The following is a 14,105-nucleotide window of genomic DNA, read 5'->3' as shown; positions in this document are numbered from 1 at the left end:
TAACCTTAGAATAGCATCAGAGGTACTTGAGTTGCTTAAAAAATGCTGCTTGATTTTCACTGAAAATGTGCATATCATTTTAAAAACAGCTAATATATTTCAGATTTGTTTTTAAAACAGTCTTTAAACCCATATGAAAGGATCATCTTGGCTCATTTAGCAAGTACATACATAGGCCAAAAATAGGGAGGAAACACATCAAATACATTCAAAATGAGACAGGAGACCAAAAAAGTTGTTGCATTTTAACTTCTTTAATAACACACTTAAAACTGTAACACAACAAGAATCCACTATTTTAATTAACATTTAAACACAATTATAAAGAATAAAAGACCAAAAACATTTATGAACAAATTGCAATATATCTTTAGGGTTGTAGGTTGCCCAACACATTTAAAATGTATAGCAAATGAAGTCATAGAACTATAGGGCCACAAGAAAATCCCACAAGTTAATAGCTTAGCTGGATCAGATTTATCTGGATACAGAATAATCTTTAAATCCATCTGATGGTCATTTTGGCTCATCTAAAACCACACAGATGTCAACCACAGAGACTTGCAAATGCAGAGTGGCCATTTACATTTAAAATGAAGTATTACAGACAACCAGAATAAAATCAATTCCCTTAGTTACTGTTTTCCACTTTCCATACAAGCACTTGAAATGTTAATATGAGATAGAAATTTCACTATTAAAACTCACATTACATATATTGAAGCTACAAACAAATACAGCAAGAATATAGGCATACTTAAGCCTCTGGCTTTAACATCTCAACACGCTGGTCAAAATAGTGAGAAATTCAAAGCATACAAAGTCACAATATGGGGTGGAAAAACCTTAACACAATTTAATTCAGCATACTCGTTTTACAACTGGCCAAACAAAAGACCAGGGGCAAGTGGACCACAACAATTCAGGTGTGCTTTTGCAAATGCTAGAAACTACCTTGGTTGTGAGAAATGCAGGTTGATCACTTTAGGAGAATTTAACCTTCAAATTGGCAATTTATAATTTCTCATTATATGTGGATAAAATTGGAAGGATGTTAAATCTCCAAGAAAAGTTACTCTTATAAGTTAGGATGCCTTATACTGAGGCTTTAGAATAAAAGTACACTTCACAAATGGAACAGTGAACATAAATTATTATAAGTCAGGATAAGAGTCACACATAAGTAAGGTAGATTTCCCAATACACAGAAATTATTTCGATGACCTTGTTTTCAATCATGAATCTAGAATGCATTGTGTTAGCTCCAAATACAAGATGAACATAAAACTACTTAACTTTAGAACCCATGTAACATTTTTGCTGAAAACAGTTAATGAAATTACCAACAAAGTGACAGAATATCTTTAAAGCAATGCCTTCTTTATAATTTGTAATAATTTCATTTTTTAATTTTTAAGAAGTATTCTTTGGGCTATAAATTTTATGCAAATACACTTCCACTTTATTGTTACCCAAATTACAGATATCCAAGATACCGATGATATGGGCTTTATCCAGTGCAGTTGCTGCTTTTATAATATCACCTAAAAGTAAAAAGCAGATGGTAAGTACTGTAAAATAGTTAAATATTTACTTGGATTTAGTATCATATAAGCTGATGACTTTTTTCTGACAATATTAACACTGTTCTTCATCTTCTCCCTCTTCCTTCCAATTTATCACATGCATTTACCAAAGTTATGATATAGTAACTTCTGCAGATTAAGTTGAACACATCAAACAGATGGACCGATAATGTCAAGACATAGACTGATACGCCAAAGCTATATTTAGTTTTTGGGGTTTTTTTGTTTTGTTTTGTTTTTGGTGGAGAAAAGTAAATCTACATATCTTCAAGGTCACTTAGAAGGTTCCAAATAAACAGTTTATTGTTACACTTCCAAGAAATGCAAAGATAAATTTTATTTTGAAATTCAATTATCAATTTTTTGTAAAATCTACAAGCCAGAAAGTAGAGCAATACATACGTACCTTATATATTTTAATTACATGTGTGTATATGTGTGTGTATATGTGTGTATGTTTAATTGAAGCTTCTTTTAAAGTGTATTTCCTCTGAAGCAACTTTGTTAACTAAAATTTAGCTTTGCATACTCTCAATAAGCTCTATCAAAAATCAATCAGGTGAGTGACATCACTGAAAATAGCAGAGTAGGGAACTCTAGGGTTCTGCCCCTCTTCAAAGCATCTTATAAGCTGGTAAACTTATAAGTTTATAAACTCTCTGAATCAACTTTTACAGAACTCTGGAATCTAGACCAAAACTTAGAAGAACCTGGGAAAAATTAATAGAGAAAGAAACTGCAGCACTGTGGGAAGAGGGTGCTGTGGTGTCTCACAGCCTGCCTACCACCCCTCCCTCTCCAGATAAGCAGCAGCAACGAAGATGGCAGCTTGCACTCTTCGTGCAGGTTGATAGTACCAAAGGCAGCAATGCAGATCTTATTTTCAAAGATGTGTTTGTGTTTTTATTTTTTAAGAGATGGCGTCTCCTCTGTTGTCCAGGCTGGAGTGCAGTGGCGTGATCATAGCTCACAGCAGCTTCAAACTCCTGGGCTCCAGCAATCCTCCTGCCTCAGCCTTCAGAATAGCTGGGACTACAGGCACGTGCCACCACACCCAACTAGTTTTTTCTTATTTTTTTTTAGAGATGAGATCTCACTATGTTGCCCAGGCTGGTCTCAAACTCATGGCCTCAAATGATCCTCCCCCCTCAGCCTCCCGAGTGTTGTGATTACAGGCATGAGCCACTGCACCCAGCTTGAAGATACGGGTGTGTGTTTGACCTGTCCACCAGCTCTCTCAAGGACAGATGAAAGAGTTTGCTTTTGTTTCACCTAGTTTGGAGCATTCCCATAGCTGGGGTGGCTTTCCTGGTGGCAACTTTGTTGAAAGCATATAAAAAAAGCAAAAGTATTGGCCAGGGCAGTTGGGTAGTTTTAAAGCTGAGACAAGCAATAAACAGAACAAAAAAGCCTGGACAGGAAAACAACAGGAAAAGAGATATATTGGGGAATAAGGGCTTTTTAAAAGCTCCTATGTACACTGGGAAATCAAGAAGGCCATATGCATACCCAGGGCTGGACAAATATTCAGAAAAGGCCTGAGAAGACTCTGATCATTCACCTCTGGCTGACCTTCAGGCTCTGAGTAAGCAGGAAGTGAAGGCTAAGGAAGAGTTGTAAATGGCCTGGCTAAATGTTGAAGGAGTGCCACCACAGAGGGACAATCTGCAAAAACTGGGAGAGTATGTTTTTTTCTTTTTTCTTTTTCCCATTTCTTGGCTCCATTGTTTAAGGAAACTGTCAAAACACTAGCTGACCACTGCTAAGCTAATGGATCACAGACTTCAGTGGCTATACACAAAAAGACTTTATTTTAAATAGGAAAAAATTAAACCACTTAGAGGTTAAGTAACAAGCAAGTCACATGGTGATTCTAATCTAGATAGTCTTCTTCCGAGGCATGTGCTTTTAACCTTATATGCTAGAGCTCCATCCCTACAAAACTGTGCTAAAATCCAGGAGGGGATCTAGGTTTTGTGGGGCCTGAAGGGTATATTATTTGGGAACCCCATGTTATGAAAAAATACAAAATATACAAGAATATCAAAAGGGCCTTAAAAGGGACCGATGCAAGCTTAAGGTTTCATTAGCATCACAGTAAATCCACCTCTGCTAGACACATTAAAAATCTAAAGAATAGGCCGGGCGCGGTGGCTCACGCCTGTAATCCTAGCTCTGGGAGGCCGAGGCGGGTGGATTGCTCAAGGTCAGGAGTTCGAGACCAGCCTGAGCAAGAGTGAGACCCCGTCTCTACTAAAGATAGAAAGAAATTATCTGGCCAACTAAAAATATATATACAAAAAATTAGCCGGGCATGGTGGCTCATGCCTGTAGTCCCAGCTACTCGGGAGGCTGAGGTAGTAGGATCGCTTAAGCCCAGGAGTCTGAGGTTGCTGTGAGCCAGGCTGATGCCACGGCACTCACTCTAGCCCGGGCAACAGAGCGAGACTCTGTCTCAAAAAAAAAAAAAAAAAAAAAAAATCTAAAGAATGATCTAAAATTGCACAAGTTAACTAAAGCACAAAGAATATTATAACAACTACTAGTACTATATAATTTTCTTTTTCTTTGAGTGGGATGGACTTTAATCCAGATGCTTTGGAATGATTTCAAGATCTTCAGATTTGATGCCAACAGCAACTACTTAAACCTCAATAATTCTAATTGCTACCATACATTGACTTTTACAAATAATGACTTAACTACTACCCAAAACATAAAATATAGGTTAAGTCTTCTGTTTAGGTGATTCTGCCTAGTTGTGAAAAACTTTGAACAAATGACAATCTCTCTATGCTTCAATTTGTTTAGCTAGTACCTATATCATAAGAATGTTTTGAGGATTAAATATATGTAAATCATTTAGAATAGTAGCTGACACACAGCAAACACTCAATTAAATATTAGCAATGATTATTTTTACTTAAGCAAACTTATGAAATTAGGCTATGATTATTATTTCTATCACAAAAATTCTTTTAAAATAACTACAGATTTTACTTATAAAATGAGGTTCTCCACATTTCATTTTAAATTGTTAGAATTACAAGAATGGTACATTTTGAGGAACATCACAAATGCATAGGGTAAGTGTGACAAAGGCAATGCTATGTGTTCTCCACTCTGTTTTCTATTCTTGGTCACAGGGGAAAACAAAGTGTCCTGGCCTTCCTTATAGCTAGTTAGGATCATGTAACTGAGTTCTAGCAAATGAGAATGTGAGTGGAAGTGATGTCACTTCTGCTCCAATGTAATTAAAAGCCAGAAGTGATGTCACTCTTTTCCAGTGTAATTAAAAGCCAGGGTCTCCTCCATATTTCTTCCTCTGCCTTGATAACCTAGAAGCCATTTGTTCCTGCTGGGGCAGCAACAAGATGGAAGCAGGCTGGATTCCTGAATGATCGCTGGGAAGAGAACTGATGACTGATTGCATTAGACTTGAGCAAAAAATAAACTTTCATTAAGTCATTGTGACTTTAGAGTTGCTTTGTAACTGCAGCATAGACCAACCTATCTTGTAAAACAGTGTGGTATTCCTGTCTCTGAAAATAATATGGGAAACTCTGACTACCTAGAGAGTAATAAAATTATTTTCTTAAATGTGTTAAAACTCTTCCACATTATGCTATACTTAGGAGACATGTATCAATGGTAATGCTTTCAAGGAGGTGGAAGGACTAGATACCCTTGTACTTTATAATTAAAGATGACACCAAGTAGGACATCATATCAGTAAGCATTAGTCAATGAATGATTTGGGGTAAATGGCTAACTATTTGGAAAAAAATATAAAATATAAACTTATCTCACTCTCTACACAAAAATCCAAATGGATAAAAATTTTAAGTTGGAAAATGAAGCCATATCAACACCAAAATACCCACAAAATCTTAGGCCGGGTGTGGTGGCTCACACCGGTAATACCAGCACTTTCGGAGGCCCAGGTGGGAGGATCACTTGAGGCCAGGAGTTGGAGACCAGCCTGTGCAACAAAGCAAGACCCCATCTCTACAAAAAACAAAGAAACTAGCTAGGTGTAGTTGTGTGCACCTGTAGTCCCAGCTGCTTGGGAGGCTGAGGAAGGAGGATGACTAGAACCCAGTAGTTCGAATTTGCAGTGAGCTATGATGGTGCCACTGCCTCCAGCCTGGGCTATAGCCAGATGCCACTGTCTCAAAAAATAAAACAACCCTCCCCCCAAAAAACTCAAATCTAATTCAAAAATGGGCAAAGGACTTGAATAGACATTTTTCCAAAGAAAATATACAAAGGGACAACAAGCACATGAAAAGATGCTCAACATCATTAGAAATTAGGGAAATGTAAATCAAAACTACAGTGAAATACAACTTTACATCCATTAGGATAGCTGTTATAAAAACCAACAGAAAAAAGTGTTGGTGAGGATGTGGAGAAACTGGAATTCTCATGCATTGCTGGTAGAAATATAAAAAAAAAATAGTGCAACTGCTGTGGAAAAGTTTGTGATTTCCTCAAAAAGTTAAACACAGAATTACCATATGATCCAGCAATTCCACTCCTAGGTATTTATCCAAAAGAAGTGAAAGCAGGGACTCAAAGCAGATACTCATTCACCAATGTTCATAGCAGAATTATTCACAATAGTTAAAACATGGAAACAACTCAAATGTCCATTAACAGATGAATGGATAAACAAAATGTGGCATATACACACAATGTAATATTATTCAGTAATAAAAAGGAATGAAATTCTGATTATGTTACAACATGGATGAACCTTGAAAATGTTATGCTAAGTGAAACAAGCCAGACATAAAAGGACAAATAGTGTATTATTACATTTGCATGAAATACTGAAATAGGCAAATTCATAAAGACTGAAAGTGGAATAGCAGTTACCAGGGGCTGGGGAGAGGCAGAATGGGGAGTTACTGTTTAATGGGTACAGAGTTTCTGTTTGGGATGATGAAAACACTCTGAAAATGGATAGTGGTGATGATTGCACAATATTGTGAATGTACTTAATGTCACTGAATAGTACACTTAAAAATGGTTAAAATAGTAAATTTTGTTATATATATTTTATCATAATAAAAATATGAGTAAATATAATGAAGCTATTAAAGTACCAAAAAAGACATAGAGAATTTAAAAAAGTAGTTTTGAATTGAGTGATGCCTTTCTGAGTATGACATAAAACCAGCAGCCACAAGATAAAAAGCTGATATATTTGAGCATATACAAATAAAATTACTTATTAATAAAATACTAAAACAAACCTCCCATTGAATAAATGTCAAATGGGGTAAAAGTATTTGTAACACCTGATAAAGGGTTAATTTCTTTAATATCCAAAGAGAACTTACAAATTAATAAGAAAAAAGACACTAAAAGTGAAAAAAATAAAACTAGCATAGAAAGCTCTAGAAAGTTACAGAAGGAAAAAAATATAAATGGCCAAAAAACATATAAAGATTTGCTAGCTCAGAAACAATTAAGAAATGCAAATCAAAATAATGACATATTGTTTTTTGCCTATCAGTCTGCAAAAGATTAATAAGACCAATAATACCTAGTGTTTACTAGGGTGTGAGTAAAGTGGCACTCTTGCTTTTGGTTCAAGCGTGAATTAAGTATAACCTTTTTGGAGAACAACTGGACATTATTTACCAAAATTTTAAATGTACATGCATTTTGAGTCAGTGACTTATCTTGTAGTAATTCATCTTACAGGTATATTTGTATGCATGTACATTACAGATATATTTGTATGCATGTACATAGATTTTATATATGTACATACACATAAGTATATTCACTGCAGTACTATTTGCTAATAGGAAAAACAAAAACAATCTAAATGTCCATCAGTAGAGGATGGGTTAAATAAACTTTGGTACATTCACCCAGTGAAATAGTTTGTAGTTATTAAAAAGAATGAGGTAGCTCTCTGTATACTAATATGAAATATATCCAAGATATACTGTCAAAGGGAATATGCTGGTTATGGAATCATATGTTTTCCAATTCTATTTGTATATGTTACTTGAGAGAGAGAGAGAGAGAGAGAGAGAGAGAGAGAATGAGAATGAATGTATACTGTTGTATGCAAAAGTACTTTCTCAAAGGATTCAAAGAATATTGGTTATTTCCAAAGAGTAGGTGAGTGGGATGTTGGAATGGACTGGATCTGGGAAGGCAAAGAGGGGAACTTTCACTTTTACCTAGTACCTTTCTGTACTGTTTGAATTTTTAAATTATTAACATGTATAGTTTTTGTAATAAAAAAGAAGCTAGTTTATAAAAAAATGTTTGAAAGATGACACTAGTGTTCTAGTATGAGTCACTGTATTATATCTCTATGTAACTATTTTTATCTTTCAATTTAGAATCATGAAAGGAATGGAAAAATGTGGAATCAGATCTGGTTTCAAATTCTAGCTGTGTTACTCATGCTAGTGAATCTCTCTGATTTTCAGTCTAGTTATTTATAAATAGGGGATAATAATGTTCACCTTGCAAGGTTTCTATTAGGATTAGTTATAACTTAAGTAAAATGGACGGGCACAGAGTTAAATGGATACTATTACTATTATGAATGCTATGTCATGAAAAACATTGTATTCCACTCAAAATTAATCACTTTGCCTTTGATTACCAATTCATTTTTCTTCCCTAGTGATTGTTGTCTTTCATGTCCCAAATAGTAACTGCTCTGACAGAATGATACCAGGTATTTTTCATGTGACCACGGTAGTGACTACTGGAAGAATACTGGCACTAGTAACAAGCAGATAGCTGAGAACTCTGACCTGATAGTTTATATTAATAATAGCATGCATATATATATATATATATATAGTAGCAGACATGTGACAGAAGTGGATATTGTATGAAATAACAGCATACATGAGTACACAAATATTTAAACTATATGTTGGGGCACTAATTAAGAAATCTGAAATTACCGAAAGTCTAAGAAGCTGCAATGTAGGAAGTAATACTGCAAATCAACTAATACATCATCTCTACAATGGACTGTGGGGAAAATTAAAAATCCTCACCTCTTATAAAATTAGATACTCAAGTTCAGTCTGCAGCAACCATTACTGCCAAAAGTTACTTTATCATCAGGCATAGCTTATAACACTCATTGAAAAACAACATACACTCAAGGGTTTCATCAGCTTAGAAAGACCTACCACAAAATCCCAAGATAATAAAGCCTTTCTTAACAGCTCTTTTAAAATGTAATATCCTGATAAGCTCAATGAAAATTGCTAGAAACTTTACCACATGATTAGAAATTAGAAATAACAACAGACAGTGAATAGGATAATTATAACTGGACACATAATTTTATAGGTATACAGAAATAATTTAAAGTTCAGTATATTATGCAACAGCCTAAACAATTAGTTGGTTGAAGAGTTTCACTATTGGGATTACATACACTCCTAGCAATCCTAAAGGAATTTATTGCATAGGACTTGAATAACTAAACATTTAGGTAAGAGAAAACAATTACACTGGAGGTATTATGATTTCAGGCAATTATAAGGTGAAATGACAAATTGTCTCGCCTGAGTTAAAAGGAGAAAAGAGTAGAATTTGTACTGCTCCATGTGCATACCACTTAGGTCTGATGAAACAATTACATTTGGAATTTTATTATAAGAGAATATTCTTAATAGCTGGATGGAATAGAAACAAGTTATTCAATTTATTTAAAAGACATTCTCATTTATAAGTCTTGGGGTTCATTTACCAAATAACTCTTGAATTAAAACTACATTAAATTTAAAGGCTAGAACTATTTACGTAATAAAATCTTAAGCTTAGGACTGCTTATTATATTACTTTTTTCTGAGTGAAAAGAATACTGAGATTGTCTTACCGGCAAGTCCTCTTGGACCTTGCAGTCGGTCATTGCCAGTTAATTCTGGTGGAAATACACAGCTGTAATTCATGCAGCTTAACAATGTGTCTACTTGAGATGTTCGGACATCTTTTGGACAATACATGGGTAGGAATGCGACATCAATTGCTATCTCATGGTTCAGACCTATTAGAGAAAAATCACACGTTACTGAATGTTCAGTGGGTTAGCATATAGTCCTAAGGAAGCCAAGTTTGCTGGTTTAATCCTAACATGTGCAAATAGCTTCAGACCTGGGAAAAAACCTGTGTTTCAAAACTGGGGACTAAACTCTTAGCTCTGCAAACGATTTATAAATACATACTCTTGGTTGAATGACTAGACACTTCAATGCAACCTATCACCATTGCTGGAAATAATAATTCAAAATGTTTTTCCCATTGATGGAAGACTGAAATCTTATTTTCCAGAGGACAGCCTGGTCACATAAGTGAAGACATGTAGAGCATTTCCTTGGTCATTCATGCCACTACAGGATAGGAGAATTCAGAGATGATTATTGGTTCCCTTATTGCTCTTTGGACTTAAGGATATCTGACTCAAGCAAGGCCAAGGATGGTAGTAAACTAGGTCCCATCTGTCCTTAAATATACAAGACAAGCTTCACACACTCACCATTAGGGCTATAAAATGTTGCAGTAGAAAAAGGGCTAAGGGGGAACAACCAAAGTGAATCCTGACTTCTGACTGTCATCTCTTTATTTGGGTCAATGTCAAGGTGGATAAAAAAGACTTCCTAGTGGAAGACAAGGGTTTGAGCTGGGTACTAAAGGAGGAGTAGCATTTAAATAAACAGAGAGGAGGGCATTTCAGCACAGCAGGGAGTAGCACAAGTGAAAGGTATAGACCAGAGTAAAGAGACCATTTTAGCTAGAGCAAGGGTAAACAAACACACAGAACACAGCTTTTAAACTATGAATTCCATCCAGTCACCCAAAGCTGAAACCTGAGTTATCCTTAACTCCTCCCTTTTACTCTTCCCAGATATTTAGTCACTAGATTCTATGATCTTAATATTTCTCCTGTTCCTCCCTTCTAGCAATTCTTAAGTACTGAGTATGGGCCAATGATGGGTAAACAAAGTCCTTGTTAAGCTGCAAACTGATCTAGAAATGAAAGTCCTTTGCTTTTTATGAGCAAATGACACTAAATCTCATAGCTTTAATTTAACATACAACTAAGGGCCATTTAAAGCTTTTCAAGGATAACTAAAATTTGGTATTCATAATCTAAAATAATCATATTAGCTAAAATTTCCCAAGGATTCCAATTCAGTATTTTAAGAAGTGTAGCTATCCCACAACTCTTAGCAATGCTGCAAAACTCCTGTGAATGTGCATACAATGGTCTCTCTCCTTGATTCTAAGACTAAACTCTAAGACATGCCATTAATTTTATGTTTTTTTATAAAAAAGAAAACACTGCATTAAATGTAATTATTAACCATAAGGTGATTTCCAACTTGCAAATGTGAAGAGAAAGCATGCCTTAGAACTGAGAAAATACCAGAAGTTGGAAATCCTGGTATTTTCAGGAAGGCAGCTTTATTATCAGTGTGTCATGTATATTATTTTGAGTTGCTTTCTAAATTACAAAATACTGTGAATTTAGCTTCAGCATTATAAGTAATGTTTGTTCTGAGCTGTTTCATTAAAACTAGAGTTCAAAGTGCAAATGTATTAGTCAACAGGCCTCAGGGTTTCTGTACTGCTGCTCTAGCCTAGAATGTTCTTTCCCCAGATAACTACATGACTTGCTCCTTCACCTCCATCAGGTTTCTGGTGTAATGTTACTTTCTCAGGGAGACCTCTGCTGGCCACTTTATTTAAAATTTAACCCTTTCCTACTACAGCACTCCCCAGCCCCTTTTTTTCCTAGCGATTATCACTATCTCACTCTACTACAAGCAGTCTTAGGGCAGGGTTTTTAATCAATTGTGTTCACTAATGTAACTTTAGCACCTAGAACAGTGCTAGACACACAGTTGGTGCTCAGTAAATATTTGTTAAATTGAGTAAATAAATGTACATTTGTGTATTTCACCTATAATTTTTCAATACTAGACTTTAAGACATTTGTGCATTTGTGTTCAAATATAAATTCATACATATTCCCATTACCAAGAAATGAACACAAATATCTTGTACAAACCCCAGTAACAATGGCTACAATGTAAGGAGAGCTGTTAAAATAATCTTTGCTAGATTTTTTTGTCAAAACATTTTTAGACAAAATTTGTCATATGGTTTGTTCTTTTCCTTTTCTGTAAAATGCATTCAAATGATAATTTAAAATTTTAATAGCATTAATTGTGACATCAAGGTAATTTAATATGCTATAGTTACATTGAAATAATAAGGCTTCATTTACCTGTATTTTTTTCTCCCATTAAAGCAGCCACATAGACCAACCTAATTCTTAGCCACCTTGGTATTAGCCTGTGGGGTCAGGATCAATTATTTGTACCCCTGAGGTATGCCTCCTTCCTTGCTGAAAGCCCACTTGAACGATTAGCTGAGTAGCATGGGTTCCCTCACTGTTGGTTCCCTCATCATAAATGCTATTACTGGGGTTTATATCTCTTGACTTCCAAAAGACAAATAGATGGCCTCAGAGACTTATGAAAGGCTGGCTGGATTATGTTCCTAAGTGTCTAAGTCAAAGGCAAATTGAAGAGAGCATTCTTTTTTTTTTGGTACAAAATATTTTACATATTTATGGACTATATGAAAAGATGACTCAAACTGTGATTCATCAGATTTTATGAGTAACTAAATTAGTGTTAGTAGAGCCAACGATATACTGATGACATCTATACATTCAATTAAACTTTTGAAAAGTGTCTTCTTATATTTAAGGTGAGAGATAAAATTGGGAGAGACTGACCAAAAGATTTTAAATTTTGTACTTGGCTAAAGGCACTGAAAATTTAGGTTGTTATTTCATCTCAAAATATTCTCTTTAAAGTGTGTGATCTTACATGGTTGGCAATGGGCGGAGGTTTTAGTTATTACTATCTTACTGATTTGAGGCAAGTGAAATGATGTAGCAAAGATTTTAAGATAAGAACCAGTGCTTCTGAGATAGGTTTCTGATATTGCCACCATACTGAGCTAGTTGTTGAGAGCTATTAGAACTGTGGGAAGGAAGATTAATAATTCTATTTAATGTTTTCAGTAACAATTCACTCTATACCAGTCAGAGCTAATGACTGAGTAACAGGGTTGTGGTCCAAATAACATCTGGCTTCAAGAATAAGGTATTTCAAAATTGCTGGATCCTACAGAAACTAGCAAGATTTTGCACAGGGATAATAAACCACTAGAAGACAGCATCAATGTAAGTTAGACAATCTTAGTGCTTGGAGAACTTTTAAGTGTCATACAGATTTATCTGCCTGGATTGGTTTAGGCAGTCATAACTATGAACAGGGGTCTAGAACAGGGGTCAGCAAATTATGACTGGAGGAGAGCCAAGTCTAGCCTGCACCTAGTTGTTTTTTTTGTTTTGTTTTTTTTTTTTTTTGTTAAGACAGAGTCTCACTCTGTTGCCCGGGCTAGAGTGCCGTGGCGTCATCATAGCTCACAGCAACCTCAAACTACTGGGCTCAAGTTATCCTACTGTCTCAGCCTCCCGAGTAGCTGGGACTACAGGCATGCGCCACCATGCCTGGCTAAATTTTTTTTCTATATATTTTTAGTTGTCCAGCTAATTTCTTTCTATTTTTTTAGTGGAGACAGGGTCAAGCTCTTGCTCAGGCTGGTCTCAAACTCCTGAACTCAAACGATCCGCCTGCCTCAGCCTCCCAAGTGCTAGGATTACAGGCGTGAGCCACCTCGCCCGGCCTGCACCTAGTTTTGTATATCCCATGAACTGAGACTGGCTTTTACATTTTTAAATGGTTAAAAAAATCAGAAGAATAACATTTTATGATACATGAAAATATGAAACTCAAATTTTAGCCATGCACGTTCATTTACATATTGTCTGTGGCTGCTTTCACATTAAAACAGCAGAGCTGAACAGTTGTAACAGAAATTGTCTGGCCTGCACAGCCTCAAACATTTGATCCTTGACCCTTTACAGAACAAGCGTGACTCCTTGTGCAGGATACTCTTAAAGTCATCTTTCAGGTTTAGGAGCCTATCTTTTAACTAATAGAACATTAATAAGAGATTTAAACCTCTCTTCTGAGTTCATTGCTCATGCCCATTCTTAAAATATATAGACATTTGTCTAGTCTCCTAATACAACTTGGGTTCATACTTCCCTAAAACATCTGACAAATTCACCACTTTCATCACTGATATTCAGCTCTCATTTAACCAGTATCAGAAAATGTCTATATTTCAATTACTACTTATAGAATAGTAGTTCTCAACCTTCATTATACTCCTGTATACCTGATGGACAGGATACATTCATTGCTCTCTGTGGCAATATTTCCCTTACAAAGGGCAAGAGACTGAATGAGCTGCTTCTCTAGTGTGTACCAGAATTCCAAAAAGTGGGGTAGGCCTTCCTCAGATGATTTTTATAGGCTACCCTCTTCTACCAAGGTTGTATAAGAATCACTGGATCCAGTACCATTTATCCTA

General features: G+C 35.5%; 1 protein-coding gene across 1 annotated transcript in view; it reads right to left on the bottom strand.

The window, feature by feature from the left end:
• Positions 1 to 238: 238 nt before the first annotated feature.
• Positions 239 to 14,105, bottom strand: part of RADX (RPA1 related single stranded DNA binding protein, X-linked) — a 54,262-nt gene continuing 40,395 nt past the window's right edge. The window contains exons 13-14 of the mRNA XM_045538118.1: positions 9,466 to 9,633; positions 239 to 1,544 (exon numbers count right to left, since the gene is read on the bottom strand). Of these exons, the coding sequence (XP_045394074.1) occupies positions 1,414 to 1,544; positions 9,466 to 9,633 (299 nt within the window). The 3' untranslated portion in view covers positions 239 to 1,413. The remainder of the gene's footprint in view (positions 1,545 to 9,465; positions 9,634 to 14,105) is intronic.

Source organism: Lemur catta, chromosome X (genome assembly GCF_020740605.2).
Source record: "Lemur catta isolate mLemCat1 chromosome X, mLemCat1.pri, whole genome shotgun sequence".
Classification (NCBI taxonomy): Eukaryota; Metazoa; Chordata; class Mammalia; order Primates; family Lemuridae; genus Lemur; species Lemur catta.
Note: the sequence above shows the minus strand (reverse complement) of the source record. Positions and strands in the feature narration are given on the sequence as shown.